The following is a 27,979-nucleotide window of genomic DNA, read 5'->3' as shown; positions in this document are numbered from 1 at the left end:
GAAGAGAAAGCAATAAGAAATGATACCAAGATTTAGGGCCTAGATGATAAATGAATGGTTATGTTTCCTAGAGTGATTAAGAAGGTAAGTAGAAGGGAAAGTGAATTGTGTGTTGCAGGGGAAGATTACAAAAACAAGTTTGTGACTGAAAGAATATTTTAAGGTAAAGTAGCTAGCCGGCTTTTTATAAGATACTGATATCCCAGGCTTACCTCTATTTGGGAGAAGGGCCCCACTCATTCTCCTTTTATGAGACTATAATTTTTTATTATTCATTTAACTGTTTGTCATTTATTGAGTTGTTTCTACCCAGGGTGTTTACAACTCACAAAAAATACTGAAGACAATCAAATATACAGAAACAAGCATTGGAAATGCAACTTGCTCAGTGAAAATGTCATTAGTTTGTAGTGGCAGCTGCACACTATAAAACAATTGGAATCTCCTCTGATATAAGGCAAATGAAAAACAAGGGACATGAGTATCTAGATGCCTCCATGGAAAACTTTTTTTTTTTAAATAGAAGGTGGTTTTAAATGGGCCATCAGGGAAAGAGGATACGTTGTCTAAGTGAGAAACTTGACAATCCATCAAGAACAGACTGCAAAGAGGAGAAAAGGTAAAGTTCCCATGGGAACAGGATATAAAATTGATGACAATGGGCCTTTACAGAGGATGAAGAGCAACATAACAATGTGTGCTATGTATTATTTGCATAAACTCCAAAGAACTTGGCACCATCTACATTTTCCGCATCACAATCATAAACCAGGAAGTGAGGGAAAAAAAGCGTTTCAGGCAGCCATAATAGGGATTGGAGTATTCAACTTTACTCAAGGGAGTCCCCAGGTTCTCACTTTACAAATAATTGCAATAGGCTTGGCTACTATCTCTTTTTCCAAACCCAACCATTTAAAATGAGATTTAGATTCAACATTTACATGTTATCTACTATAATAATAGTTCACACTTGATGAGCATTAACTATGCACCAAGCACTGTTCTAAATTCTATCTGGATTGACTCATCACCATAGCAACCTAAGAGATAAGGACTAGGTTATACCCATTTTACAGCTGAGGAGATTGCAACACACAGAGGTTTTAAACAGTCCAAAATCACACAGCTAGTAGCTGGTAGAGTTGTGATATGAACCCAGGCTAGTCAGGTTCCTACACCTTAAAAACTAGACCAGCCCTTCTCAAACTCAGTGTGCGCATCAGAATCATCTGAAGGGCTTTTAAAACACAGAGTGCTGAGCTCTACCCTCAGAGTTTCTGACTTAGTAGGTCTGGGATGCGGCCAGAGACTACACTTCTAACAAGTTCCCAGCTGTATTAGTCTGCTCAGGCTGCCATAACAAAGTACCACAGACTGGGTGGCTTAAACAACAGAAATTTATTTTCTCACAGTTCTGGAAGCTTCAAGTCTGAGATCAAGGTGTAGGCAGGATTGGTTTCTTTTGAGGCCTCTTTCTTGGCTTACAGATGGCTGTCTTCTCCCTGTCATCATTGTGTGTGTGTCTGTGTCCTAATGTCCTCTTCTTATAAGGACACCAGTCATATTGGATGAAGGCCCACACCACTGACCTCATTTTATTACCTCTTTAAGACCTCATCTCCAAATACAGTCACAGTCACATTCTAAGGTATCTGGCGTTAGGACTTCAACGTATGAATTGGGGGAGGAGAGAGACAATTCACCCCATAACACCAGGTGATGCCGATGTTGACACTCTTGGTCCAGGGACCACAATTTCAGAACTGCTGAACTAGGTAATACTATGTGCCATGGACTCTCCTGGGTGGTTTATGCACGTGGTTTTTATGTTCAGTTATTATGTCACTTAATTGTCACATGAGAAAAATACTATTATCCTCATTTTCTCAGAAAATTGAGAATCAGAGATTTTTAAATGACTTTCCTCAAATCACACAGCTGGTGTAGTGGACACTGTTGGCTCTATTATTACTACTATGATCTGTTTCTATTTATAACCCTTCTAACACCAAATGTTTGGGTTTTCCACACCAAGCACTTCTCCAGTTCCCTGCAGACACCAACTGGGTGTCCTACAATTCAATTCAATTCTGGCACTAACTACCTGGAGTCAGCACAGACCCCATAAAGGCTCAGTCCCACAAGACTGCCTCCACTTCAGATGCCAGATGAAAGTAGTGGGTTCCCAGGTTACCCACACTTCGGTCTGACTTGGCTACAAATTGGGTTCCCATGACTCCCTCCTCAGTTTTGAAAATTTGCTATAATGGCTCAGAGAACTCAGGGAAGCATTTTACTTACTATTACTGTTTTATTATAAAGGCTACAATTGAACAGCCAAATGTACAGGTACACAGGACAAGGTCCAGAAGGATCCTGAAGGCAAGGAGCTTCTGTCCCCACAGAGTTTGGGTTACACCACCCTCCCGGCACATGGATGTGTTCACCAACTCAGAGCTGTCTGGACCCCTTCATTTAGGGTTTTTATGGAGTTTCCATTACACAGGTGTAACTGATTAAATCATTGGCCATTGGTGATTAACTTAATCTCCAGCCCCCTCCCCTCCCTAGAGGTCAGGGATGGAGGTAGGGGTGGAGCTGAAAGTTCCAACCCTCTAATCTCATGGTTGGTTCCTCTGGCAACGAGCCCCCATCCAGGAGCTGTCTAAGGGCATTCAGTCACCAATCATCTCATTAACATAAACTCAGGTGTGGTTGAAAGGGGCTTGTTACGAATAATAAAAGACACCTCCTATCACCTCTATCACTCAGGAATTTCCAAGGGTTTTAGAAGTTCTTTCCCAGGAACCAAAGACGAAGATCAAATATATATGTCTTATTATATCACAACATCACAGCTGTCTACTCGGCATCCATTCTCCACTTCCTCCTTTCTAATAGAATCTGATTTTATTTAGGTAACCGCCTCTCTCCCATGCATCCATATGCTTCCCTGGAGGCAACACTTCCAACTCGTCCCTGTAACTGGTTCAGGCACAGGCACGTGATCTAATTCTGGCCAATGAGATGTGAAGGAAAGTCTCATGCAGGGATTTTGAGGAAAGGTTTCTGTGCCTAAGAGAGAGGAACAAGAAAGTAGGGGGTCTCTTTCTTTCCCTGATGTTGTCATGACTGGATGTGATGCCTGAATTAGCTGCAGCCATCTTGCTACCAGCCTGAGGATGAAGTCTGCAGAGCTGAGAGAAAGAACTGCTCAGTCCTTGATGACACTGCTGAACCACTGGATCAACCAAACGTGAACTCTCCCTTTCTCTAAACTGCGTACTATGTGAGCAATATGTTCCTTCACTGTTTAGAACAGTCTGAGCCAGGGTTTCTCTTCCTTGCAGCCAAAGCCATCCTATCTGATTCAGCTGGTAAATAGGGGTGCCAGAATTTGAATTACATGCAGGCATGAGAGAAGTAACAGCTAAAAGAAGGACAGCAAGACAAGCCAGAATAAATTTGCAACACAAGAACAAGAGAAGCTTGGCAATTCACCAAAGGACAAATACTGTATGATTCCACTTATGTGAAATATCTAGAGTACTCAAAATCATGAAAACAGAGAGCAGAATGACGGTTGTCAGGGGCTAAGGCAGGGAGAACTGGTAAGTTGTTTGACAAGTATAGTTTCAGTTTTGCAAGCTAAAAAAGTTCTACAGATCTGTTAGGCAACAACGTGAATATAGTTAACACTACTCAACAGTATACTTTAGAAAGGTTAAGAGGGTAAATTTTATATCAGTTTTTTTTTTTTTTTAAAGAGATTTACTTTTTTTTTTTTTATTTTTTTTATTTTTTCCCCCAAAGCCCCAGCAGATAGTTGTACGTCATAGCTGCACATCCTTCTAGTTGCCGTATGTGGGACGCGGCCTCAGCATGGCCGGAGAAGCGGTGCGTCGGTGCACGCCCGGGATCCGAACCCGGGCCGCCAGCAGCGGAGCGCGTGCACTTAACCGCTAAGCCACCGGGCCGGCCCTATATCAGTTTTTTAATCACAAAAAAAAATAGCTTGGAAAATTGGAGTCATTTAGGGCTACGCTTTAGATGCCCTGAAAACATTATATACAACGTTGGCCTTGTTCCTCCCACCTTAAAGCCATTGCATCAGCTGTTCCCCTGCCTGGAAGGCTCTTCCTCAGATACGTACAGGGCCACATCTCTCTCTGCCTTCAAATCTTCAAATGTCACTGTCAATGAGGCCTGACCTGACCACCACATTTAATATTGCAACCCACTCCACCCTCCTGCTCCCCAGCACTCCCCATTCCCCTTATCTTGCTCTACTTTTTCTTTCTTATTATCACTTCCTAACATGTTACACAATTTACTTATTACGTCTATTATTTATTGTCTGCCTCCCCCTCTGAAAGATAAGATCCACGAGAGACTTTATCTACTTTGTTCCCTGATATATCCAAAATGCCTAGACTAATGTCTGGCACATAGTTGTCACTCAGTAAATATTTGTTGAAAGAATAAAGGAGCATTGGTGTTCATCATAGTAACTACAAGTCACCTGCTAAAAACCTTGTGTATGCTGACATTATAAAACATGAAAAGTGACTTCTGTGCTAAGACGGCAGATCCAGTTTTGCTCCTGCCACTAATCCTACAAAAACTACAATCAAGAAGATGGGAGAACAGAAGGGGAGCCAACATTCCCAAAATGTGGGAAGCTGGAGAGCAGACAGACCAGTGGTAACCAACTTTGCAGCTATGATAAGCTGAATCCTAAGGCAGCAGTCAGGAAAGCTGAGAATCAACCTAATTTATACCATAAAAACCTCAACAGACTCAGGACAAGCAGCACCAAGTACCTCTGGAAATGGAGGTGGGGAGAGGAAGTCATAATAAGGAATATTTGGGGAAAGCTACATGAGAAGTCTGATCCCTGCATCCCTCCCCATTCCACTCTTTTGAGAAGAATCCTCTCTCACCCTGACATGATGTATTCTTTGAGAGAGTGAAAGGGTGGGTCCTTGACTTTAGGAACTGGTACTGTCCCAAAACTAGGGGGATTCAGTGACCAAATGCATCCTGAATGCTGAATATTCCCAGAATTTTGGCAGACCTTTACTCTTCAGGGAGAAGACTAGAAGAGTTTTTTTCCTGAACAATCTGGCCACCCAAGGAGAAAGATCTAAAGACACTAACACCCAACGTTGCCCATCAATTGGCCCAAGCAGATCATTGTACAGTAAAACTCAAAATTGACCAACGCTATCCAAGTACTCAGAGCTTCCAATTAGCTTTTTAGTCCCCACTTTTAACATAAGTAGGCAATCAAGGATTCACCAAAAAAAGATGTTAAAACATTCAAAATATACATAAAAGTAAGTAAACAAATAAGGATTCACCAGACAGCTGCAGTGGGTCTCTAACACGGAAGATAAAGACCAAAAACAAACAAAAAGTAACTTGTAAGAAAGGAGCTATGCAGAGAGAATACTTTAAAAATTATCCCCCAAAATCACCTTATTAACATGCTCAGAAAGAAGATCTTGCCTTCATGTAAAAAGATTAGGATGCTATTCTTCAAAAGGACCATTCAGAGAACAAAAAAGTGCTTTGGGAAATTATAAACATGATGGCAGAAATGAGAAAACCTCAACTGAAAGATTAGAAGATAAAATTGAAGAAATCTCCCAAAAGCAGCCCAAAAAGGGAAGGAGATGGAAAATGAAGAGAAATGATAAGAAAATTAGAAGACCACCTCAGAAAGGTCAATATCTGAATAATACAAATTCAAGAAAGAGCAGAGAGAAAAAGAAGAGAATCATCAAAGAAATTTTTCAAGAAAACATCCCAGAACTAAGCAACATGAGTTTCCAGATTGAAAGGTCTTCTAAGTGTCCAGCACAATGGTGAATTTAGACCCACAGGATGGTACTCAGTGTGAAATTCCAGAGCATTAGGAACAAAGAGAAGGACCAGTAGTAATCTACTTAGCAGATATCCTGCAAACCTCTTTTTTCCAAGGGAAAAAGAATCACATACAAAGGATTAGGACTCACAACGGTGCTTCAAACCTCTTAACAGCAACACCTAGAACGGGTCCATGGGGGCCTATGCATAGTCATTCTCCTGGTTCCTAAAGGTATAGTTTGGAATGGACACATTTGATAGTTAGCAGAACCCCACAATGGTTCTGGTCAAGAAAGGAACACACAAGACAAGCAAGGCCAAGGTCAAGCCCTGACTGATTCGATCAGTTAAGATATAACAAGCCACTTTGGGATTTTGTTACTTAGACCGTGAAAAGAAAAATAAGCCAAAGGTGCCAGCTCCCTGTAATCCTTGCCCTACACACCAAGGAAGACCCTAAAACCAAAGGGGCCAGATGAATGCTCTGTGAGTTACGGGACACCCTGCTGCCGAGGAGCCACTTCTAGACTCCAGCTATGCTACTTTACATTGGGCGACTCCAGGGGTAGGAGGGGGTGGCAGAAAGTCCCATACCTCATCAGAGGGCCTCCCAGGGGAGATAGGAAAGTGAGTGGGAGATGGCCTCTCATCCTCTTCTGTTCCAGGGGGCATCACAGGGCTTTTTTCCTGGCATAATGGTTGACACAAAGTAGATGCTTATAGATAATCACTGATCAATTAAATGTGGAATAAAATTTTATTCCTTCAAACTTTGCTCAAATTTCAGGGTGACCTATCTGTCTGGATAACCACAATCAACTATTTGAACTCCTGTCCTTTCTTCCATCCCGATTTAAGGACAAATGAATCTGCCCTATATTGGTTTGACTTTCAAAAAATTACAGGCAAAAACTTCCTTCTCACTTGCCTGATGTGTGTGGCATGCGTACGGCTACTCAGGACAGATCTCGTCTGGGCTCCCTTCTGCTGGGGAGCATCAGCACCAAAACCCCCACACTGAGTGAAGCAACTGTCTGCCTCATTGTGACTGTACCAGACCAGCCATGTGCTACTGGAGGAGTCTCACTTCCATGACCAACTCCTGATCCCTTACCAAATGGGTCCTTACAATGCCCAGAAATAATACCCAATACCAAATAACCTCCAGGACTATTTTAACTTTTCCCATTCTCCTCAAACTGCCCATCTCTCTTTTCTCCCTCCCCTCTAACCACCAACCCCACCATTCATGACTTAGCCTCTTCCTCTAGAGAAAACAGAAGTCATCAAATGGAAGTTCTCTCATTTTCCTGAAACCAAACATCTACAACTATCCTAGCCTCCTCTCCTCCAGTTGTGATAGAGGAACTGTCCCGCCTCGCCTTGTCCTACCTCCTATTCTTTGAATCCTCTCTCTCCCTTATAAAAAAATCTTACACCATCTCTCAATCCTTCTCTGTCCTGCATATTCATCTTCTTTTTCATGAATACTTCCCCTTAGTTTTTAAATGCATTCAAGTCTCTCTCTCTCAAAAAAAACCTCCACTTGACTTATTCCCCATTAGCTAACATCTACATTTCTCCTTCCCCTCAGATCCAATCTTCTCATTGTCTCCCAAAGACAGGAAAGGAAGTGAAGTTTAGTGGCTAAGAACGTGTATTCTGGCAACACACTACCTGAATTGAAATACATCATTTAATGACTCTGAGACCATGGGCAAGTTACTTCACCTCTCTATGCCCCAACTTCCCCATATGTAAAAAGATTTTAATATTCTCTCTCTGATAACGTTGGTGTAAGAATTAAACGAATTAGTATGTATAAAACACTGACCACAGTGCTTGGCACACAGTAAGCACTATATAAAGGTTTGCTATAATCACTTTTACTCTCATTTCTTCACTGTCACTCACTTCTCAGCCCTCTCTGACTCCCTCACTTTACCATCAACAGTGTTTACTAAGAACACCAGTGACCTCTCTGTTGCTAAATTCAACAAATAGTTTTCAGTCATCATCTTACTTGAGGTCTAGGCAACAGTTGACAATGTTAAGACTCTCTTCTTGGAACAATCTCTTCCCTAGTCCAGGACTTCAATTACCATCTACGCACCAGTGTCTTACCCATCTTTACCTGTAGCCCAGACCTCTCTTCTACACTCCAGACCCCACAAGGCCAGTAGTTACCTGGACATCTCCCCTTGAATGTCTCAAAGGCATCTCCTATGCACTACATCCAAAACTGAGCCATGATCCTTCTCTCCCTAATCCCCTCTACCTGGAATATTCTTTCAGCCCCCTTCACGTGGCTGACCCCTACTCCTACTTTAGATTTTAGCTTTAGTATCACTTCCTCAGGGGAGCTTGAGGAGAATGCCCTCAAAGAAACTTCCATAGCACCCCCACCTCTACTTCACATACCGGACCCAGGACCACGTCTGTCTGCTCACTGTTGTATCCCAGGCCCTAAATGAGGTAGCCTCCAGAGCCCTTTCACGTGCACGGGGGTCTAGCTGCACTCCTGAACAAATATTAACTGTGCCACTTTCAGCCAGGCTAAGACACTACGGAAATCATTAAAACTTGATGGAGTGCAAAGAAGTCTAGCAGGGGGACAGTATTTAACCAAGCCTCCAAATTACTTTCAACTGCGATAAAACACTCATAAATGACTTTAAGCCTAACTTGGGGACATTCCACTGGAGATGAGAGATCCATTGGACAACACCAGGCACTGCCTCTAACACTGCAACAGGTCCAGGAAACCAGGGCAACTGTGTGGGGGTTTTTGCCATTGTGTTTACACCTCACTTATCACTTGGGTACCGGTGCCCAATCCTACCTCAGTAAGCCAAATGCCTGTAAGCCAGCACTCCTGTGTCCCAATACACAGAGCAGCGGTTTGCAAAGCGCTCTCCTAGGATCCCGCTGGGGAGAGCGAAGGTGGGGAAGTCCGAGGAAGGAAAAGCCGAGGCCTGAGCTTGGGTGGGTGTTTTAGTGAACAGCCTGCGGTTAAAGCCAGGAGGGCCCGATAAAGCCGAAAAGAGAACAGACCAGAAGTCGCAGTTGGGATAGAGCTAAAAAGTAACGGAGTTCGACCACACGCCCTCTGGTATCCCGGCACCACGCCCCTTAGAGCCAATCCCACGAAACTATAACGAGTTCCCGGGGACTCCCTCCAACTCCGCGTAAACGCCGTAGAGGCGGGGCAAGAAGAACAGACGGCGGCGCGCGGCAGTGCGCCTTACGGCGCTCCGGGATCTCGAGAAAGCTGTGGTTCTCGCGATCTTTCCAGAGCCGACCCTCCACGCGGAGTCCGAGCTCGTGTGCTGTTTCTGGAGTTCCGGGAGGGCGGAGACTGTGCGGGAGGGAGAAGCCCCTCAGGTCTACACTACGGAAGCCTGCGAGGGAGGGTGGTGACCGCTGCCCTGTCCAGTTGTCCCGATGCCCAGCGCCGACGCCAGCCGCAGGAGTCAGGAGAAGCCGCGGGAGATCATGGACGCGGCGGAAGTGGGTTTCCTCCTTCCCCGGTCCTGGGAGGACGGACCCCGGGGCCGGACTGCGCTGAGGGAGGGAGTAGGGTGAGCGGGGCCGTGCCCTCGGGGTCTCTGTCGGCACTTTGTGTGCAGGCCGCGGGCCTAGGCTCCGGGCGCCCAGAGCCCTCACCCGGCCTCCAGGGCCCTTGCGCGAGCGGCGTGGCCAGACCCACTCCGGATCACATTTCTCAGAGGGGCGCCTGGGAGGCCTGGCCTTCAAGAAGCGTGTCCTCGGATGGGGTGGACATGAAGCACCAACTGCCCCGAAAGTAGGAGCGGCGGGGTCACGCTTAAGCCTCCCTGGGTTAGGCACGTCCCTCACGTAGTCATCCTCCTCCCGGAAAATTTTAATGTCCACCTAGTAATCGGTTTTAATCAGCCCTCGTGTTCCTAGTGTTTTTGCAAATAATGACAGTACTTCCTAAAACGATCTGCCAATATGTTTAATGACCATTTTCCATGGGACAGCTTTAAAGAACGCTTGTCATTTTTATTTCCTTTCTCCAAGTGACCCAGTGAGGTAGGTAGGGAAGTTTTCAGAAAATGCGTTTGAGATGAAGTGACCCAAAATCATGTGGGTAATCCATAACACCCAGTGGTCCTTCAGTGCTTTTCAGAAATCAAAGTTTGAAACTATGCGACAAGTTATGTGTGCTAAAGTAAAATTGAGCCTTAATCCCAACCTGGCTCTTAATTTATCTATTGAGGAATTACGAGTTTGTGATAGACTACATAAGGAATAGGCCATCTTAAGAATATTAGGTGGAATAAGGGTTGCTGATACATGAACAGTACTAATAAGTGACCCCTTTTTTTTTCTGTTCACACACACTAACTATTGATGCTCCTTCATGCTACATTGTGTGACTGTCTCTTTCTACTAGGGCTGGGGTTATCTTTGTTTTTAAGGTTTTTTTTTTTTTTTTTTTAATTTGCAACAAAAAAATGTTTTTTTCATTAAGCACCTTAACATGTTGTCTGGTTTATTTTGGTATAAACGAAATCCCATCCAGATCTAAAGGAGAGGATTACAACACATAGCTGTAGAGTGACAGAAACTAAGTGTTTCAACAACATCTTAAGTTCCTTTATAGAGTCTAAAGAAATTATTTTTGTGTATTCTTGATCTGATTAAATATATAAACTAGCAATGCACCCTTGCAGATAGCGTAGGTCTAGATATAAGATATAACTTGGGTATACTGGTACCCAAGTGATAAGTGAGCTGTGAACAGAATGGCCAAATAAAAGGTAGATATTGTGGCAGAGTTATGTCATTTTATAGCTAGAAGAATCTTAAGAGATCATTTTAGAAGTAAAGTGAGATTAAAATAAAAGGCCACTTATTTATTTAATAAGTATAGTTTGTTAATAATAGTCTGGACTCTAGGTCTCCTGTTTCCTGTTCCAGACTTTAAATCTGTAGGAAGAAATTTGATATTATATTGTCAGTGTTGAACCACTTGCAACCTGGTATGCTGAAGCTGGTTTTTAGAAACAGGAAGCTGGTGAATTTTTTGATGATGTTTTACAAAAAGAAAGTTGTAGTTAGCTTAAATCCAACATCTCTGATTTCTAAAAACTGTGAACATCTGGTGCTCAGAAAGCTTACCCAAAAACTCTGCTTCTCTTTGAACATCTCTTCCTGTAATAGGAAGTTAATAAAACTGTGGTACTTCATCCTACTCCCTTTATGGAGGAAATTTATATCCCTACTTTGAAGTAGTGTAATCTCCTTTTGAAGTAGGTAGTTAAGATATGTTGTACATCTGTGTAAATTTTATCTGAGAGTGCTATTATGTATGGTATATCCATCCAGGAGTGGTGATCTTCAAAACAAACTAAACAAACTGAGTGCTTATCCTTTTTCTATAGAGTGCATATGTAAATGATATGACAGATTTCCACACTTTAAAAAACTACCGACTCTCTGGATTAATGAAATGGTCCTGAAAGTTAAAACTAATTCATTTTCATATCTATTTGTAGTCATGTGTTTACTGTGCTGTTAGTGTTTAAATAAAAAGTCATAATGCAAAAACATTTTTTTGCAGGATTTTGCTAAAGAAAGATATGGAGTAACTTCAATGATACAATCACAAGAAAAACCAGGTTAGTAGCTATGTGATAATAAATAAAGCTCTTTTTTCCTTTCTCATTCCAGGAAGCTCTTCATAAAGTTTTAAGTAAGGTTGGCATAACTCTGAAAACATTAAATGATGTTAATAACCCAAGCAGATGCCATAACCCTGAGTAAACATTGTCAGTTTAGGGTCCCTAATCTGGAAAAGGAAGAAAAGATGTTAAATGAGTATATTTTAAATGGTAAATATTAAAAAGATACTCCTAAGTGATTAGGTAAAAGATTTAACAGATTTAACTCTGGCCTAAGAGATAAAAGAATGGTTGATAATAACTGCCTTCATCATATGCAACCTTTTTGCATGCTTTATAAAGCCACATTCTTTACTTTTTGCCCTTGACTTTATTAAATTTCTTTGACTTGTCACTTGTTGTTTCTCTCAGACCTGCAGTTTTTCTGTTTGTAAATATATACCTTCCTTTTGTTTGTATTTTATATATGTAATTTCAACAGATTTATCTTAACTATTTAATAATAATTTTTCTTTTGGTAGACAGCCCAGATTAGACCTTTAAATTCTGGCCCATTGGAAGTACTAAGTACTCCTAATTTAGAGGCTTGCCTATAAAATTTATGCTTTGGAAATGATACACCTCCAGGTCCATTTTATTGTTATTTTGGATTCAATGTATTGCATGATCACAAAATTACTTTTCCTTCCTAGCTTTGTTGGAAAAGTGTAAAAATAAAAGACTCACTATGTTTGCTAAAAATAAACCATTTCCAAAAGATAAAGATGGTGAAGTAAAATAGTTGAGTATAAAATAGGATACAAGCAATATAATACAGAAGATGACATTCCCCTGCCAGCACAAGCAGGAGGGGTCATTTGAGACTCTTCTTCAGCTCAAGTATCTTCCTGAATTGTACTTCCTTGAGCTCTAACACAAAGAAGCTCACTGGAGTTTCACTCTCTTACATAAGCCCCAATCACCCGTTGCCGTAATTACTGTTCCCATTTGGCTGGGAAATCCAGACTACTGTCTTCTACTTACAAGCTCTCCCCACCAGAGGGAAAGATAAATTATGTATGTAATCTGATTACAGTAACATTACAGTAAAATTCTGCCTTCAGTTTTATCTTTGCTAGCATTCTAATACTTTGCTCAACATAAAGTTTCCTTTCCCATCTGCTTCCATTTCCCCAAATTCCTTTATTCTAATGCCAATGACCTAAAAGTGTAGAGGAGGTAGTAGTTTTTCAAACTGAAACCCTACTGCCGTTGATCATTGCCTCAGCCAGTCATACTGGTGGGAGTGTTACACGTGCCCCAAGTATGTGTGAGTATGTTAAAGGTTGAGAACCCCTATGATGATTAGTGGGAATACCACATGAAAGAAGGGCCATTCTTCTTTTTTTTTCAAAGTACTATTAAAATTACCTTTATCTTAACATTTATTTAAAAGTCTACTCTTAGATTTATGTTATTCTGTTTCATTTGGTTTTCATTGCCTAGTTAGTAAGTCGTTTGCTTTTTAAATCTTAGCATTTTCATATCTGTCTTTTAAAATTTTATGCTGGTTTGTCTGTCTTTTCTCTTTCACACTTTCTTTTGCCTGAGTTTACAACAGCTGGCAACTTCTAAGTTGGCTTAACTCTATAAGATCTGTTGGCGGTGTTGTGCAGAAATTCTTTTGTGATGCCCATTGACTTAAAAATTCCTCATTCATTCTGTTTGCTTTTGGCAATGAGAATCATGGTATTCTTCTGTACATCATATTCTCTCTAAGCTGCATCTTTGCTTCAAGAGACAAATTATAAATACATTTAGACGTAGTAGGTAAAATATAATTTGATTTCATTATAATATCCCCCCCAAAGGTATTTTTAGTATTGTAGAAACTAGGTTTTGTTGCACGTGATATTGACAGATTTGGTTACAATTAGGCAATGTAACCTTTGAAAATAGAGATCTTTTATTACTGTTGGTGTCATGATGTCATGTCTATTACTATATTTTTAATTAATCCTTAAATTTTTTTCTCTAATATTCAAATTATTGCATATTTAAAATGATAACAAAACGATTTCTGGATCATGAATGCCTCGTATCACTATCTTCACCTAATAATTGTTTTGTCACAGTTTTCCTGTTTGAGGGGCCCTAGATGGATGTAATACTTTGTTATTGGTATTGGGGGAAATAGTTGTTGTGGCTCACTTACAGCCAAAAGGGGAATTTATTGGCTCACATAACTATAGGAAACAAAGAGTGAAATGGCATAAGGCATGATTGGATGTAGAGGCTCAAGCAGCATCTTCAGGGCTTTTGGTCTCCACTTCTTGGCTCTGCTTGTTTTAGATTATTTGCCTTATTCTCTCGTCCTGCAAACTCGGGTGGTAGAAACTGCAGCCGTGGGTTTACACCATCTCAAGTCAGCAACCCCAGGGAAGAGAGCTTCATCTTCAGAATCTCAATATTGTTAAGTCCCAGAGAAGGACTTGGATTAGCTCAGTTTGAGTAACATGCCCTTCCCTGGATCAGTCACTGTGTCCTGGGGAATGGGGTACTGTGACTATCCAGACCTGGCAGAGAATCCTCCCTGGTGGCTAGGTGACTTACATACTATGGCAGGCAAGCAAAAATACCGTGTCCGCTTAGGCAAAGGCAGGTGAAGACAGGCTCTATTTGGCCTTATAAGTCATTAAAGTGTTTAGCAGATTTGCGTTTTGAAACTCTCTCTTTGACTCCAATATAGACTGAATTAGGGGATCAGGGGTTTGCCAGTTAGAAGGCTATTGCTGTAGTTTAGGCAAGAAATAATAGTACTTTGGTTTGGGATGGTGGCTATGAAGATGAAGGAGAATTGGATAGATTTTAGAGCGATGTTTAGAAAGTACAGTTTGCAAAACTTGAGGCAAATGCATATGGAGGGTGACAAAAAAAGAAGGTGGTGTCGGAGATTGAAAATTAAGATAATACCAAGTACTTACGCTAGCTGTCAAACCAAAATAATTATGATCTCTTTGTAAATTCTTAATTAGAAAATTGTTTCACTTATTTGCTGCAGATCGAGTTTTGGTTCGGGTTAGTGACTTGACAGTACAAAAAGCTGATGAAGTTGTTTGGGTGCGTGCAAGGGTTCATACAAGCAGAGCTAAAGGTAAGATTGATTTAATGATTAAGTCCTTTTGATAAGTACTCTGAATTTTTTGTTTTGCAGATTCCTGACAGACCAATTAAATCTTTAAAAACAAAACAAAAATACCTGTTTTCTTTCTTAAATCACTGTAAAGTATTAATCCATGGTTAATTAATTTTAGGTTCTTAGAAGATATCCTTGAAAATAATTTGACCTTAAAGACTCAGATGAAATCTAAGACTTTAAGGTACTTTTCTAGCATCTCTCAAAAGTTTAATATTTTGAAGTGAAGAGTGTTTTTGAGAAGCTTTTCATTTGTAAATATTCTAATATTTAGAGAGAGAGGTGGAAGAGAGATAAGGCTATAAGACTGGGTTGTCCAATACAGTAGCCACTAGCTACATGTAGCCTTTTAAATTTAAATTAAAATTCAATAGCTCAGTCCCCAGCTATATTTTGAGTGCTTAATAGCCATAGTGTCTAGTGGCTCCCCTATTGGACAGACAGCACAAATACAGAATATTTTTATCATTGTAGAAAGTTCTATTGGACAGTACTAAGAATTTAGCATTAATAATAGAGAAGAAAGATTAGGATAGTTTAGACAAACCTCAATTCCTTATGGAAAATTGTCCTTGCCTAGTATTCAGAATTGTCTAAAAATATTAATGACACTTGTATTAGTTTATAAGTTTTATACTTTTCACAAACGTTTTCACATGTGATCATTCCTACAAATTTGTAAAGTAGGCAGAACAGGCATTGCTATTCCACTTGATAAATGAGGAGTCTGAGGCTCAGAATGATAAAGGTACTTGCCCAAGTTCTCATAGTAATTGGTAGAATACGAACTGAATCCAGAAGCTTTCTAAGACACCTGTCTCCCTAGCACAGTTAATTGCTTCTGTAGTATTTAATACATTCTGTGTTATAGCATTTCTTACATGGTGTTTTAAAATATTTATTATAGAATTATCTACGCCCATTGTTTTTAAAATTCCAACATTTTATACATATATCTCACTCTCAGGATCACTACTATTAAGAGTTTGTCTATTCTTCCAAGATCCTCCCTCCAGATAGATAAATACGGATGGACTTTGAGAAGGATACTGGGGGAGTTTTAACTTTTTTGCCTTCCTGAAAGGTTGGGCCATGTATTCTACCAACAGATAATCACGTTGTATTGTAATCCTGCATTTACTTGTCTTTCTCCCATTAGACTGGGAGCCCTTGTGGGGAGCCTTTGTTTGGCCAAACTGGGCACATTGTTTCCTAAACATAGTTATTTAGCAAATTACAAGATTGAATACATGCTACCTGTAAGCTTGAACCAAGAATACTTCCCTTCACTCCCATCCCAAAAATGGAACACTTGGAGTATCAATAAGGATAACTGCAGTGAACTGAAACACATCAGATATGTTTAAATCCGTAAGTTTATAATAATGCTAAGGCAAACAAACAGAAAACCTAGGTGGTCACCCAATGGAACAAGCTCATTATTTTGAACTGGTAAGTAAAGAGCAAGTATCATTTCTGTATGATTTTTATACCACTGGCTAATCAAATGGTAGATGTGGGGAAGTGCCTCTTTAGAGAAGTATTCCAGCTAATGAAGTGAAAAAAGAATGTTAGAACATCACCATCTTTGCCTCTAGTAAACTGTCTAGGCATTGATAATCAGTGATTGCTAACGACACAATAGAGAGACAACCAAAAATATTTTGTCTGTTCCTGAAAGAACACAACACCGCCCAATAAAGTAGTCTTGCCCAAAAAATTGTACCTGAATCTCAGTAAGCCTCTAGATCTAACTACCAACTTACAAGAAAAACATAGCACAAAGGAACGAATGTGTTAAATGACAATCAGCAAAATCTAGACTATAGAAAACTACTGGGCAAAAACAACCTGGTCTCTTCAACAAACAAATTGAAAAGGGAGAGGGAACCTATGGATTAAAATGGACTTAAGATATCTCTCAATCAATCACTTATTTGGATCCTAATTTAAATATATAGTTTAAAAAAAAAAAGGTACACTTGACACTCTTGGAAATTTAAACATTGACTGTATATTTGATGTTAAAAAATTGTTCATGTAGGGGCCGGCCCGGTGGTGTAGCAGTTAAGTGCGCGAGCTCCGCTGCAGCAGTCAGAGTTTGCAGGTTCGGATCCCGGGTGCGCACCGATGCATTGCTTGTCAAGCCATGCTGTGGTGGCGTCCCATATAAAATAGAGGAGGATGGGCATGGATGTTAGCCCAGGGCCAATTTTCCTCAGCAAAAAGAGGAGAATTGGTATTGGATGTTAGTTAGCTCAGGGCTGATCTTCCTCTCACACACACAAAAAAATTGTTCATTTCTTTTAGTTGAGGTAATAGAAATGTGGTAACATTTTTAAAAAGATCTTATTTCTTAGGGATCCATACTGAATTATGTACAGATAAAATAATTTGGCTGAAGTTTGCTTCAAAACAGTACAGGAATTGAGGGATTAGTGGATTGGGGTAAAGCTGAAACAAGAAATGGCATGAGTTCATAATTATTGAAGTATGTGGAGATTATAGGTAGACATTGGTATCATTTATAATGATCATTTTGTCCTTTTCTTTCAAATGTTTATCTCACTCCTGATGAGTTATTTTATGATTTTAGGTGTTCTGCATAAAATGTCATTAGAAAACAATGCCAAAGTTTAAAAAGTTGACTAAAAGAAGTTTTCTTCTAGTCCAGGTTTTCTGTTACCAGGAATAGATGTTAAATTTTATCAGACTTTTTTCCAGCAATTTTTTCCTTCAAAATATAATTGTGTTGAATGTATTTAGAGGTTCATTATACTATTCTTTCTGCTTTTGTGTTTGAAATTTTCTATATAATAAGAAATTAAAAATATAGTTGATCCTCATTATTCATGGATTGTCTACTTGCAAATTCACCTAGTTGCTAAAATGTAATTGTAACCCCAGAATCAATACAGTCATGTGTCACCTAACAACGGGGATATGTTCTGAGAAGTGTGTTAGGTGATTTTGTTGTACAAACATCATAGAGTGTACTTACACAAACCTAGGTGGTATAGCCTACTACACACCTAGGCTATTTGGTGCAGCCTATTGCTCCTAGGCTACAAACCTATACAGCATGTTACTGTACTGAATACTGTAGGCAGTTGTAACTCAGTGGTAAGTATTTGTGTGTCTAAACATAGAAAAGGTAGGGTAAAAATACAGTATAAAAGATAAAAAATGGTACACCTGTATAGGACACTTACCATGAATGGAGCTTGCAGGCCTGGAAGTTGCTGTGGGTGAGTCAGTGAGTGAGGGGTAAGTGAATGTGGAAGCCTAGGACATCACTGCACACTGCTGTAGACTTGATAAACACTATACACTTAGGCTACACTAAATTTATAAAAAAAATATTTTTCTTTCTTCAATAATAAATTAACCTTAGCTTACTGTAACTTTTTTGCTTTATAAATTTTTTAATTTTGTGTAACTTTTTTAATCTTTTGTAATAACACCTAGCTTAAAAGACACATTGTACACCTGTACAAAAATATTTTCTTTTCGTCCTTATTCTATAAGCTTTTTTCTATTAAAAAATTTTTTTTTGTTTTTTGTTTTTTTAACTTTTTAAACTTTCTTGTTAAAAACTAAGACAAACACACACGTTAGCTCAGGCCTGCATAGGGTCAGGATCATCAATATCACTATCTTCTGCCTCCACAGCTTGTCCCACTAAAAGGTCTTCAGGAGCAGTAACACGCATGAAGCTGTCATCTCCTATGGTAACAATGCCTTCTTCTGAAATACCTCCTCAAGGACCTGCCTGAGGCTCTTGTTGTGGAGGTGTCTGTCTTTTCAGAAATATGTCCATGGTGGTTCACTTTGTTTCTTTTTTTATCGTAGATTTGCTTGTAAGCAGATGCACCATGAACATTCCTATTAATGAAAACCTTTTGGTGTTGGGAGTCCATGTTTTCAAACTCTTTAAAGAGCTTGTTGAGGTCTGCAAAAGCTTCTGCTAAACTCTTCACTGCGAATTTTCTTGGGGGTTCTTCTTTTTCTTCTGCAGTTTCCTTTTCTCTTGCCATGATGTCACTAGGGGATAGGAATTTTTCAGCTCCGTTATAATTTTATGGGACCACCATTGTATATACCCTTTCAGTGACTGAAACATAGTTATGTGGTACATGACTGTACTTGTATTTTCACTGTCATTCACAGACATGCCAGACATGCGCATGTGCACAGTGGTAAAAACTTGAGTCCCCCAATGCATACATTCTCAGCTGAGGTCAAACACAGTGAAGCTCTGCCTTGTATCAGCTCTTATAAACAAATATCCTTTTTACAATCTATTTAATGCTATGTTCTTCACAGTTTTGTGGTTTTTGTTGGTGATTTGGCGGTTTAAAATGGCTCCCAGGCATAGTGCTGAAGTGTTTTCTAGTGTTCCTAAGTGCAAGAAAGCTATGAGATGCCTTAAAGAGAAAATATGTGTTAGATAAGCTCCATTCAAGCATGAGTTATGCTGCTGTTGGCCATGAGTTCAATGATAATGAATCAACAATATATATTAAATAAGTTGTCTTGAAACAGAAACACAGAGTTATATATTGATGGACTAATGAAAATATTGTGACCAGAGGCTCACAGGAACCTAACCCTGTATTTCCCGTAGGAGCAGTGGTTCAGTATTCACTAATTCATTGTTCCTGGTGACTTGATAGAATATAACTGCCACAGATAACAAAAATCAACTATAGGGACCAGCCTGGTGGTGTAGCGGTTAAGTTTGCGTGTTCCACTTTGGCGCCCCAGGTTTCACTGGTTTGGATCCTGGGCGCGAACTTACTCACTGTTCATCAGGCCGTGCAGAGGCGGCGTCCAACATAGAAGAGCTACAACTCTACAACTATGATACACAACTATGTACTGGGGCTTTGGGGAGAAAAGAGAAAAAGAGGAAGACAGGCAACAGTGTTAGCACAGGGCCAATCTTCCTCAAAAAAAAAAAAAGAATGCAAACTCTCTAAAAAAAAATCAACTATATGTAATTGCAGTGATTTACAATAATGGATTTCTTAATGTTGAACCATTTTTGGGTTTTTGGAATAAACTGAATTTGTCAAAGGTGTGGGTGGTATTCTTTTAGTGTAGTACTAGGTTAAGTTTCAATAATGTTTTTTTGGAATTTTGCATTGATCTGGTTTTCATAAGTTTTAATTGGAAAATCCTATTTTGTTTTTAAGTTTATATGTCTGTGTGTGTAAGTTACCCAAGTAATATATTAATATTTTCATATGAATTTTTGAAAGATTACAGAAATGACATTCCCTTTTCTTCTCTACTGCCTATTCTGTGCCCCAACCTTTTCTATTAATTCTTGATAATTTGTTCAGTCTTTCCAAAAATCTTTCCTTAAATGCACATATGCAGTGCACGCACATACATACATACGTACAGTCTTTTATTTGTTTTATGTATGTGAGTTTTAATTTGTCTTATTTTGCGTAGATGACATCATATTTTACATGTTATTCTGTAACTTTTTTATTTTCAATTAACAGTGTTTCATGGAGATCCTTCCATGACACTAGTTATAGATCTACGTAAGGTGGTATTTCTCCAAGATAGATGTTTAAAAGAGAAATCGCTGGGTTAAAGGGTATGCATATGCATATTAAAATTTTCTCATATCAGAGTACCCTCCAAAAAAGGTATACTCAGTTATACTCCCACAAATATGTGACAGTACCACTTTCTCCACATTGTTGCCAGTAATGATTGTCAGTGTTTTTGATTTCTGCCAAAGTATGTTATCTAAAAAAGTAAATGAAATCTTGTGCTTTGAATTTGCAAAACCCTGATTGCTGCTACTCCTTTCTTCCTATATCTTACATAGGAACAATTATGTCAATAAATATGATTTGTTTGGAATCATTCATGTGCTTTTATTCCAGAGGTGGTAACACATTAAAACTGGACATGGGAAAACGATGCATGCTGGCAATTTCAAGTAGAGCAAAACTGCAAAACCATGAATAAGGAAATGAAAGAGTTGAAATCATAGTGTCAAAAGTATGACAACTAGAATCCTGTTATGCAAAAAAAAAAAAAAAAAGTCTGTTTATATTGCAAATATCTGTATATTTTTTCCTTAAATTAAGGACAGCGTTGTACATTTTTTTTTAATTGATGTTTTAATGGTTTCTAACATTGTGAAATTTTGGGTTGTACATTTTTTTTTTTTTAATTGTATCTCTGATAGAATGTGTCTGGGATTTGTTTTATTAAATGAACATTCAGTAAAATTGACTTCTTTTGTGGTACAGTTCTATTACTTTTTAAAAAACAAACTATTTTTTAGAGTAGTTTTAGGTTTACAGAATAATTGTGCAGAAAGTACAGAAAGTTCCCATTTCCCCTCCCTCCCTCCAATCTCTTTTGTTATTAACATCTTATATTAGAGTGCTACATTTGTGACAATTGTTGAATTGATATTAGTACAATATTATTAACTAAAGTCTGTAGTTTACATTAGGGTTCACTCTTTGTGTTGTACAGTTCTGAGTTTTGATAAATGCACAATGTCGTGTATCCACCATTACAGTGTCATACAGAATAGTTTCACTGGCCTAAAAATCCCCTGTGCTCCACCTATTCATCCTTGTCCCCCTTCCTCAGAACCTCTGGCAACCACTGATCTTTTTACTGTCTCCATAGTTTTGCCTTTTCCAGAATGTCATATAGTTAGAATCATACAGTATGTAGCTTTTTCAGATTGGCTTCTTAGCAATTGCATTTAACATTCCACCATGTCTTTTCATAGCTCATTTCTTTTTTATCAATGCATAATGCTCCATTGTACAGATATACCATAGTTTATCTGTAGACCTATTGAAGTACATCTTGGTTGCTTCAAAGTTTTGGCAATTATGAATAAAGCCACTATAGACATTCATATATAGGTTTTTGTGTAGACATAAATTTTCAAGTCATCTGGGTAAATATCTAGGAGCATGATTGCTGGATCATATAGTAAGCCTATGTTTAGTTTTGTAAGAAACTGCCAGACCATCTTCTAAAGTGGCTATACCATTTTGCATTGCCACCAACAGTGAATGAAAGTTCTTGTTGCTGCATATCCTTGACAGCATTTACTATTGTCAGTGTTCAGATGCTTATTTGCCATCTGTATATCTTCTTTGGTGAAGTGGCAGTTCAGAACTTTTGCCCATTTTTTAATTGGGTTGTTTGTTTTCTTATTGTTGAGTTTTTAGAGTTCTTTGTATATTTTGTTTTTGTTTTTTTTTATATATCTTTTTTTATTTATTTTTTATTTTATTTTATTTTTTTTAAATTTTTTGTTTATTGCAGTAACATTGGTTTATAACATTGTAAAAATTTCAGGTGTACATCATTGTACTTCTATTTCTGCATAGATTACATCATGTTCACCACCAAAATACTAATTACAACCCATCACCACACACCACACCTTTGACAAATTCACTATTTCAATCTCTTTACTTGTTATTGGTCTATTCAGATTCTCCATTTCTTCTTGGTTCAATTTTGGGAGGTTGTATAAGTCTGAGAATTTATCCATTTCTTCTAGATTGTCCAATTTGTTGGCATATAATTTCTCATAGTATTCTCTTATAATCCTCTGTATTTCCGTGGTATCCGTTGTAATTTCTCCTCTTTCATTTCTAATTTTATTTACTTGAGCCTTTTCTCTTTTTTTCTTAGTAAGCCTGGCTAAGGGTTTGTCAATTTTGTTTATCTTCTCGAAGAACCAACTCTTTGTTTCATTAATCCTTTCTACTGGTTTTTTGGTCTCAATTTCATTTATTTCTGCTCCGATTTTTATTATTTGTCTCCTTCTGCTGGCTTTGGGCTTTGTTTGTTCTTCTTTTTCTAGTTCTGTTAGGTGTAATTTAAGGTTGCCTATTTGGGCTTTTTCTTGTTTGTTAAGGTGGGCTTGTATAGCTATGAGTTTCCCTCTCAGGACTGCTTTTGCTGCATCCCATATGGTTTGATATGGCATATTTTCATTTTTGTTTGTTTCCAGATAGTTTTTGATTTCTCCTTTAATTTCGTCAATGATCCATTGGTTGTTCAGTAGCATGTTGTTTAATCTCCACATTTTTGTCACTTTCCCAGTTTTTTTTTCATGGTTCGTTTCCAGTTTCATAGCCTTATGGTCTGAAAAGATGCTTGTTATGATTTCAATCTTCTTAAATTTATTGAGGCTTGCTTTGTTTCCCAACATATGGTCTATCCTAGAGAATGTTCCATGCGCGCTTGAGAAGAATGTGTAGTCAGCTGTTTTTGGATGGAGTGCTCTGTATATGTCTACTAGGTCCATCTCGTCCAGTTTTTCATTTAAGTCTACTATTTCTTTATTGACTTTTTGTCTGGATGATCTATCCATTGTTGTAAGTGGGGTGTTAAGATCCCCTACTATTATTGTGTTGTTGTTGATGTCTCCTTTTAGGTTTGTTAATAGTTGCTTTATGTACATTGGTGCTCCTATGTTGGGTGCATATATATTTATAAGTGATATGTTTATAAGTGATATGTTTGTACATATTTTTAAAAATTAAGATCATTTCTTACAGTAGGTTTATGTATGCCATCCCTAAAATCAGGTATTTTATATAGGGCTAAGGAGAAATTTTTGACTCTTGATAGGCTTAAAATTAGTTTCTTTCAGTTGCGAAAGCTTATGAGCTAAGTCTGCATATTGAAAGAGTAATTGAAATGTGTGTGGTTCCTTTCAAATTTTGTACATACTACATGGAAGTCATTGTCACAAATAATTTTCTTTCAGTGCTATTCTTCCTATATACTTACTTATACTTCCAAAATAGCTAGTTTATTTTCGTATCAGATAGTTTAAGATTTTTAATACCAAAGGTCAGAACCTCAGCTTATATCCATGCAAGAATATTTCAGGAGAAATAACAAATGGAAAGTACTTGAAAATGTTTAGGTCTTTGTTGTTTTATTCCCTAACTGATTAACATAAATGATGAAGGAAGATGTTAATGTTGGGTGTTAGGAAGTTAAAGTACGTTATCTAAATAATCAGTACAGGAGCTTGGCAAGCTAAAAGAGTAGGAAGAGATGAAAACATAAGATTGCCTCACATCTTTGATAACCTAGTTCTCCCACGAAAGCCCTCTTGGTTATTGAGCCATCACCATACAGACATAAGAGTAAACCTTTTTGTCTTGACTACCTACCATGTTTGGTCTTCAGCTTAGAAATAAAAATTGCACCTGGTGCTATAAAAGAAAGTTTCCAACTTTACATTTTTCTAAAACAATACTCTTATGTAAATTTAAGAAATAAACCACTTCTAAAAACTTAAGAATCAAAATGCAACACAAATTTTTAACTATTAAGGACTTAAATTTAAAATATCTGAAAATGGTGAATGCATTTGTCTGTTTTAAACATTGACTTTCTTTTCCTTTCTATAAACTGTCTCCTGGTTGGAGGGTTCCAAGAAGAAAGATGAGTAATATGTAGCAGTTGATTAATCTGTCCTGTAAAGTTCCTATACTAACTTATGCAGTAAGAACTTTTTGCTAAACTGAGAAATACATATTTGCTTCTTAGAATACAAAACAACATATGGATATAGCAAAAATAAAAATTCCAATAGCCCAAGAAAGATATAAAATGAAAAACAGAAGTCTCACAATTCTGGCTCCTCCATCCCCTCACAGTCTCTTCCCCCCAAAATAACCACTGTTGTTCCTTTGTATTCTAGGGGAAAAATGCATTTAGAAGCATGGATATATCCTTTATTTTTTAAATTTACGTAAAAGGGGTCACACACACACACTGCTGCTTGTTATCACTCACCAGTGTCTATAAGATAGTGCCTTGCAACACATTGAAGTAAGAAGATCATGCCGTGTGCAGTGTAGCACCCACCAGAGCCAAAGAAAGAACAGTTTTGTTTACTAACACCTGGCAAGAACTTGGTCTCAAAAGTACTTGATAGAGGTCTGAGTGGACAGTTCTATTTACCAGCAAACCAGGTCTGGTTTTGTTTTGTGTCTTTTAAAAATCTTTTTGAGTGGACCTAGTATTTGGAAGGTTCTAGTATTTGAAAGTGCTTTGAACACAGAAAGCTTGAGAACTGTAGCATTAGAGTCACATGTAGATCTGTTCCACCAGTGAAGACTACGTAAATATGAAGTGAGTGATAATAGAACTTCAGTTCTTTTATATAAATAATACTGTTATGAACATCTTTGTCACTAAGTCTTTTTCCATACTTAATTTCCTTAACGTACATTCTAAGAAATATATTTCTTGAGTCAAAGAGAGCATTTTTAAGCCTTTTAATACCCATTGCCAAACTGTTCTCTGAAAGCATTGTGTGAGTTTACCTTTCCATCAGCAAATTATGAAGGAACGTTTTTCACTTAATTCTCCCAAGCATTGGATAACATTATATATTTTTAAATCTTTGCTAATTTAAGAGGTAAATAACGTGTCATCATTGTTTACTTCAACTTGCATTATTTTCATTTCCAGTAACATTTTTTTCCTTACTAGGGTTTTTTTCTTTTTCTTTCAAGTTATCTATTCTAGTCCATTGCCCATTTATCTATTGGGATCTCAATGTTCTTTACTCATAAATCTTTCAGATCTTTATGTATTAAAGATATTACTCATATAGGTTATATGTCATTCAGCAAATATTTTTTCCCAGAGTCTTTTCTTTTAATTTTTTGTGTATAGACGTTCTATATTTTTTAAACTTAGAAAGTTCTCCCTTCTTTTTTAATCTTCTGAATTCCATCTAGAATTAGGATCTCTTTTCTCTAATGGGGTCTGTTCTCAATTCTTATACTCCATTGATCTGGCTGTTTTTTTGCTGGTACATTTTTACTTAACTGTAGGTTTATAATATAATATGCTCATGGTACTGGTCTCACTAATTCACCCCTTCCTCCCATCCGTTGGCTTTTTTAAAAAATAAGAGGTTTAATTTTTAGAATTAGATACAATAAATACATTAAACATTAAAAGAGAACAGTGAACCTTTTTCACGTCACCCATAATCGTTGACTTCATGATTTCTTTTCCCTAGCAGGCATGTCAAATCTTAGGGAGTGCATTTGCTTCTATATTTAGCCTCTTAAAACTTCTCAGGTTCTGCATATTGCTTGTGTTGAATCTTGAACATGGCCAGGACTTCCTTTTAACGCATACCTTTCTTCTACACCTACCTCTGATTGTATTGTCCTCTTAAAAATTATTTTTTCTGATTAGAAAAGCAGTACATGCTTATTGTAGAAAGTTCAGAAAATACAGAAAGATAGGAAGAACAGAATAATTTCCTATAATTTCACCATCTGTTAATAGCCACATTTTGGTCAGTGGCTAATACAATCAGTTTCACGTTTTGGTGGTTTTTTCCCTATGCAGTCAATTTTAATATACTTCTTACACAAACAAAATCGAGATTATACTCTATATATGGTTTTATCACTTTTTTCCCGTAATAGTCTATCATGAGTGTCTAACAAATATTTACTTCATGTTCTTAGCACCCAGCATAGTTTTTGCACATAATAATACAGCTGTGAAATAGGAATCGTAATCAGTCCTCAGATAAGTAGCCAGTAGCAGTGGTGCTATTAATAATAATAATAATAAACATTAACTAGTAATATTAATTTATAGTTAAAATTAATTGGGTGTCTGTTACAACTCTAAACATATTACTTATATAATCCTTAAGAGTATAGAAGAAAATTCCATAGTAATATACTGTTATTTTCTCCATTTTGCAGATGAAAGACTAAGGCATTAAGTGGTTTAATAATTTTCCCACTGGCCCGTTCATAGGAAGTGATAGGATATGAACTTAGGTCTTTTGATTCCAAAGCTTTTACTCTTTACGAAACCCTTAGCACTAAATGTTACCCCCTCGTGCTGACCCAGAGACATTTTCCTGTGCTCACCCTTTGTAAGTCCTATGAATTCTCCATTCTCTCTCAAAGTCTTCTGTGTAGCACTAGAGTTCATCACAGGATGACTTTGTAGCGCAGCTAGGTCTGTGCTGCCTCTGTCTGCACTATTAGAGCAGCTAAAATACTTAACTAAATCATGCACATTACCTTCCATTTCACACTAACATTCTGTTCTAAGTGGGTTAATATCTGGCTGTGGTTTCAGTAGTTACTGGGATTGATGTCGTTTTGATCCATCTGCAGATTTCTCTATGGTAATGATCTTTATCCATTCGATATTTTAAAGTCCCTTTGAATTTGTTTAGTACATGTAACTTTTTTAAGATTTTACTTTGTGACTGGATCATACTCTAAAGGAAAGGGAAGATGGCTGTCTATTTAGTGGTAAAAATGTGTCAATATGTGTCTCGGAAGTCCATAGATTATGTCTGTGTTAGCACTTTGTTTTCAACCTATCTTTTTCTTTTTTTTAACTCAAAATTGCTGTCTGATTTGCATTTCAAAATGTTGGAAGTAATAACTGTAAGTCTGCTTGGATTTTTGCTTAGCTAATTCACAGTATAAAGATAATTCTCAGTTTAAAAACCAAAAATTTCTTTTGATGTTTTGCAAGATAATCTGATGAGAGAAGTGGTCTTGAAAAGATTTAAGTTGTTTTCTGAGGAAGTAGTTTTCCAAAACTTGATCAGAGACTTACAGAGGATCTACTTTGGAGGAAAGGGATGTCACAAGAATACATAGTGACTGAAATCTGTTATGAATAATATTTTTCAAAAGGTTAAGAATAAGAAATGACGGTTCCTTATGAAAGGAGGGGGAATCAAGAGGCCCAGAATATATAAAAATAAAACTGGTTATAGGGCATAAAGAGAATGATCTTTTATAGACAAAGTAAATTATTCGGAGTAAAAGAAATCTGGAATTATTATGAAGGATGAAAGATTAGAAAGATGATGAAGGAAAATAGAACATGAAAGAAACTAGCCTGTCATTCTAAATGCTCTTTAAAATGTACTTTGGTAGGAAGTAAAATGGACCACCCCAATAGAATGCTTGTGTTCTTGTTACTAAACACTCTATTAGTACTTTTGTGATTGCATAATTGAAGCTTCCATGGTGGTTAGCACAATGCCTTTCCCTGTAGAATATATTAGCTATTGAATGAATGTTGAAAGTGATCTGAAGTTACTTGAAATTCGTTTAACAAACCAATGCAGTGACAATAATTCCTGATTTATAATATTTTTTTTGAAATTAGTGATTTGCCTATGTTCTTATAACAAACATGTTAAAAGCGTTTTTTGTTACTCATAGTAGGAACGTGGGTT

At 37.8% G+C, this 27,979-nt stretch overlaps 1 protein-coding gene across 1 annotated transcript in view; it reads left to right on the top strand.

The window, feature by feature from the left end:
* Nucleotides 1-9,149: 9,149 nt before the first annotated feature.
* DARS1 (aspartyl-tRNA synthetase 1) overlaps nucleotides 9,150-27,979 on the top strand; it is a 61,537-nt gene continuing 42,707 nt past the window's right edge. The window contains exons 1-3 of the mRNA XM_004423862.3: nucleotides 9,150-9,381; nucleotides 11,462-11,519; nucleotides 14,563-14,655. Coding sequence (XP_004423919.1) covers nucleotides 9,316-9,381; nucleotides 11,462-11,519; nucleotides 14,563-14,655 — 217 coding nt within the window. The 5' untranslated portion in view covers nucleotides 9,150-9,315. The remainder of the gene's footprint in view (nucleotides 9,382-11,461; nucleotides 11,520-14,562; nucleotides 14,656-27,979) is intronic.

This window comes from Ceratotherium simum, chromosome 9 (genome assembly GCF_057802395.1).
Source record: "Ceratotherium simum simum isolate JZ-2026a chromosome 9, ASM5780239v1, whole genome shotgun sequence".
Taxonomy (NCBI): domain Eukaryota; kingdom Metazoa; phylum Chordata; class Mammalia; order Perissodactyla; family Rhinocerotidae; genus Ceratotherium; species Ceratotherium simum.
This window is presented reverse-complemented; position numbering and strand designations above follow the sequence as displayed.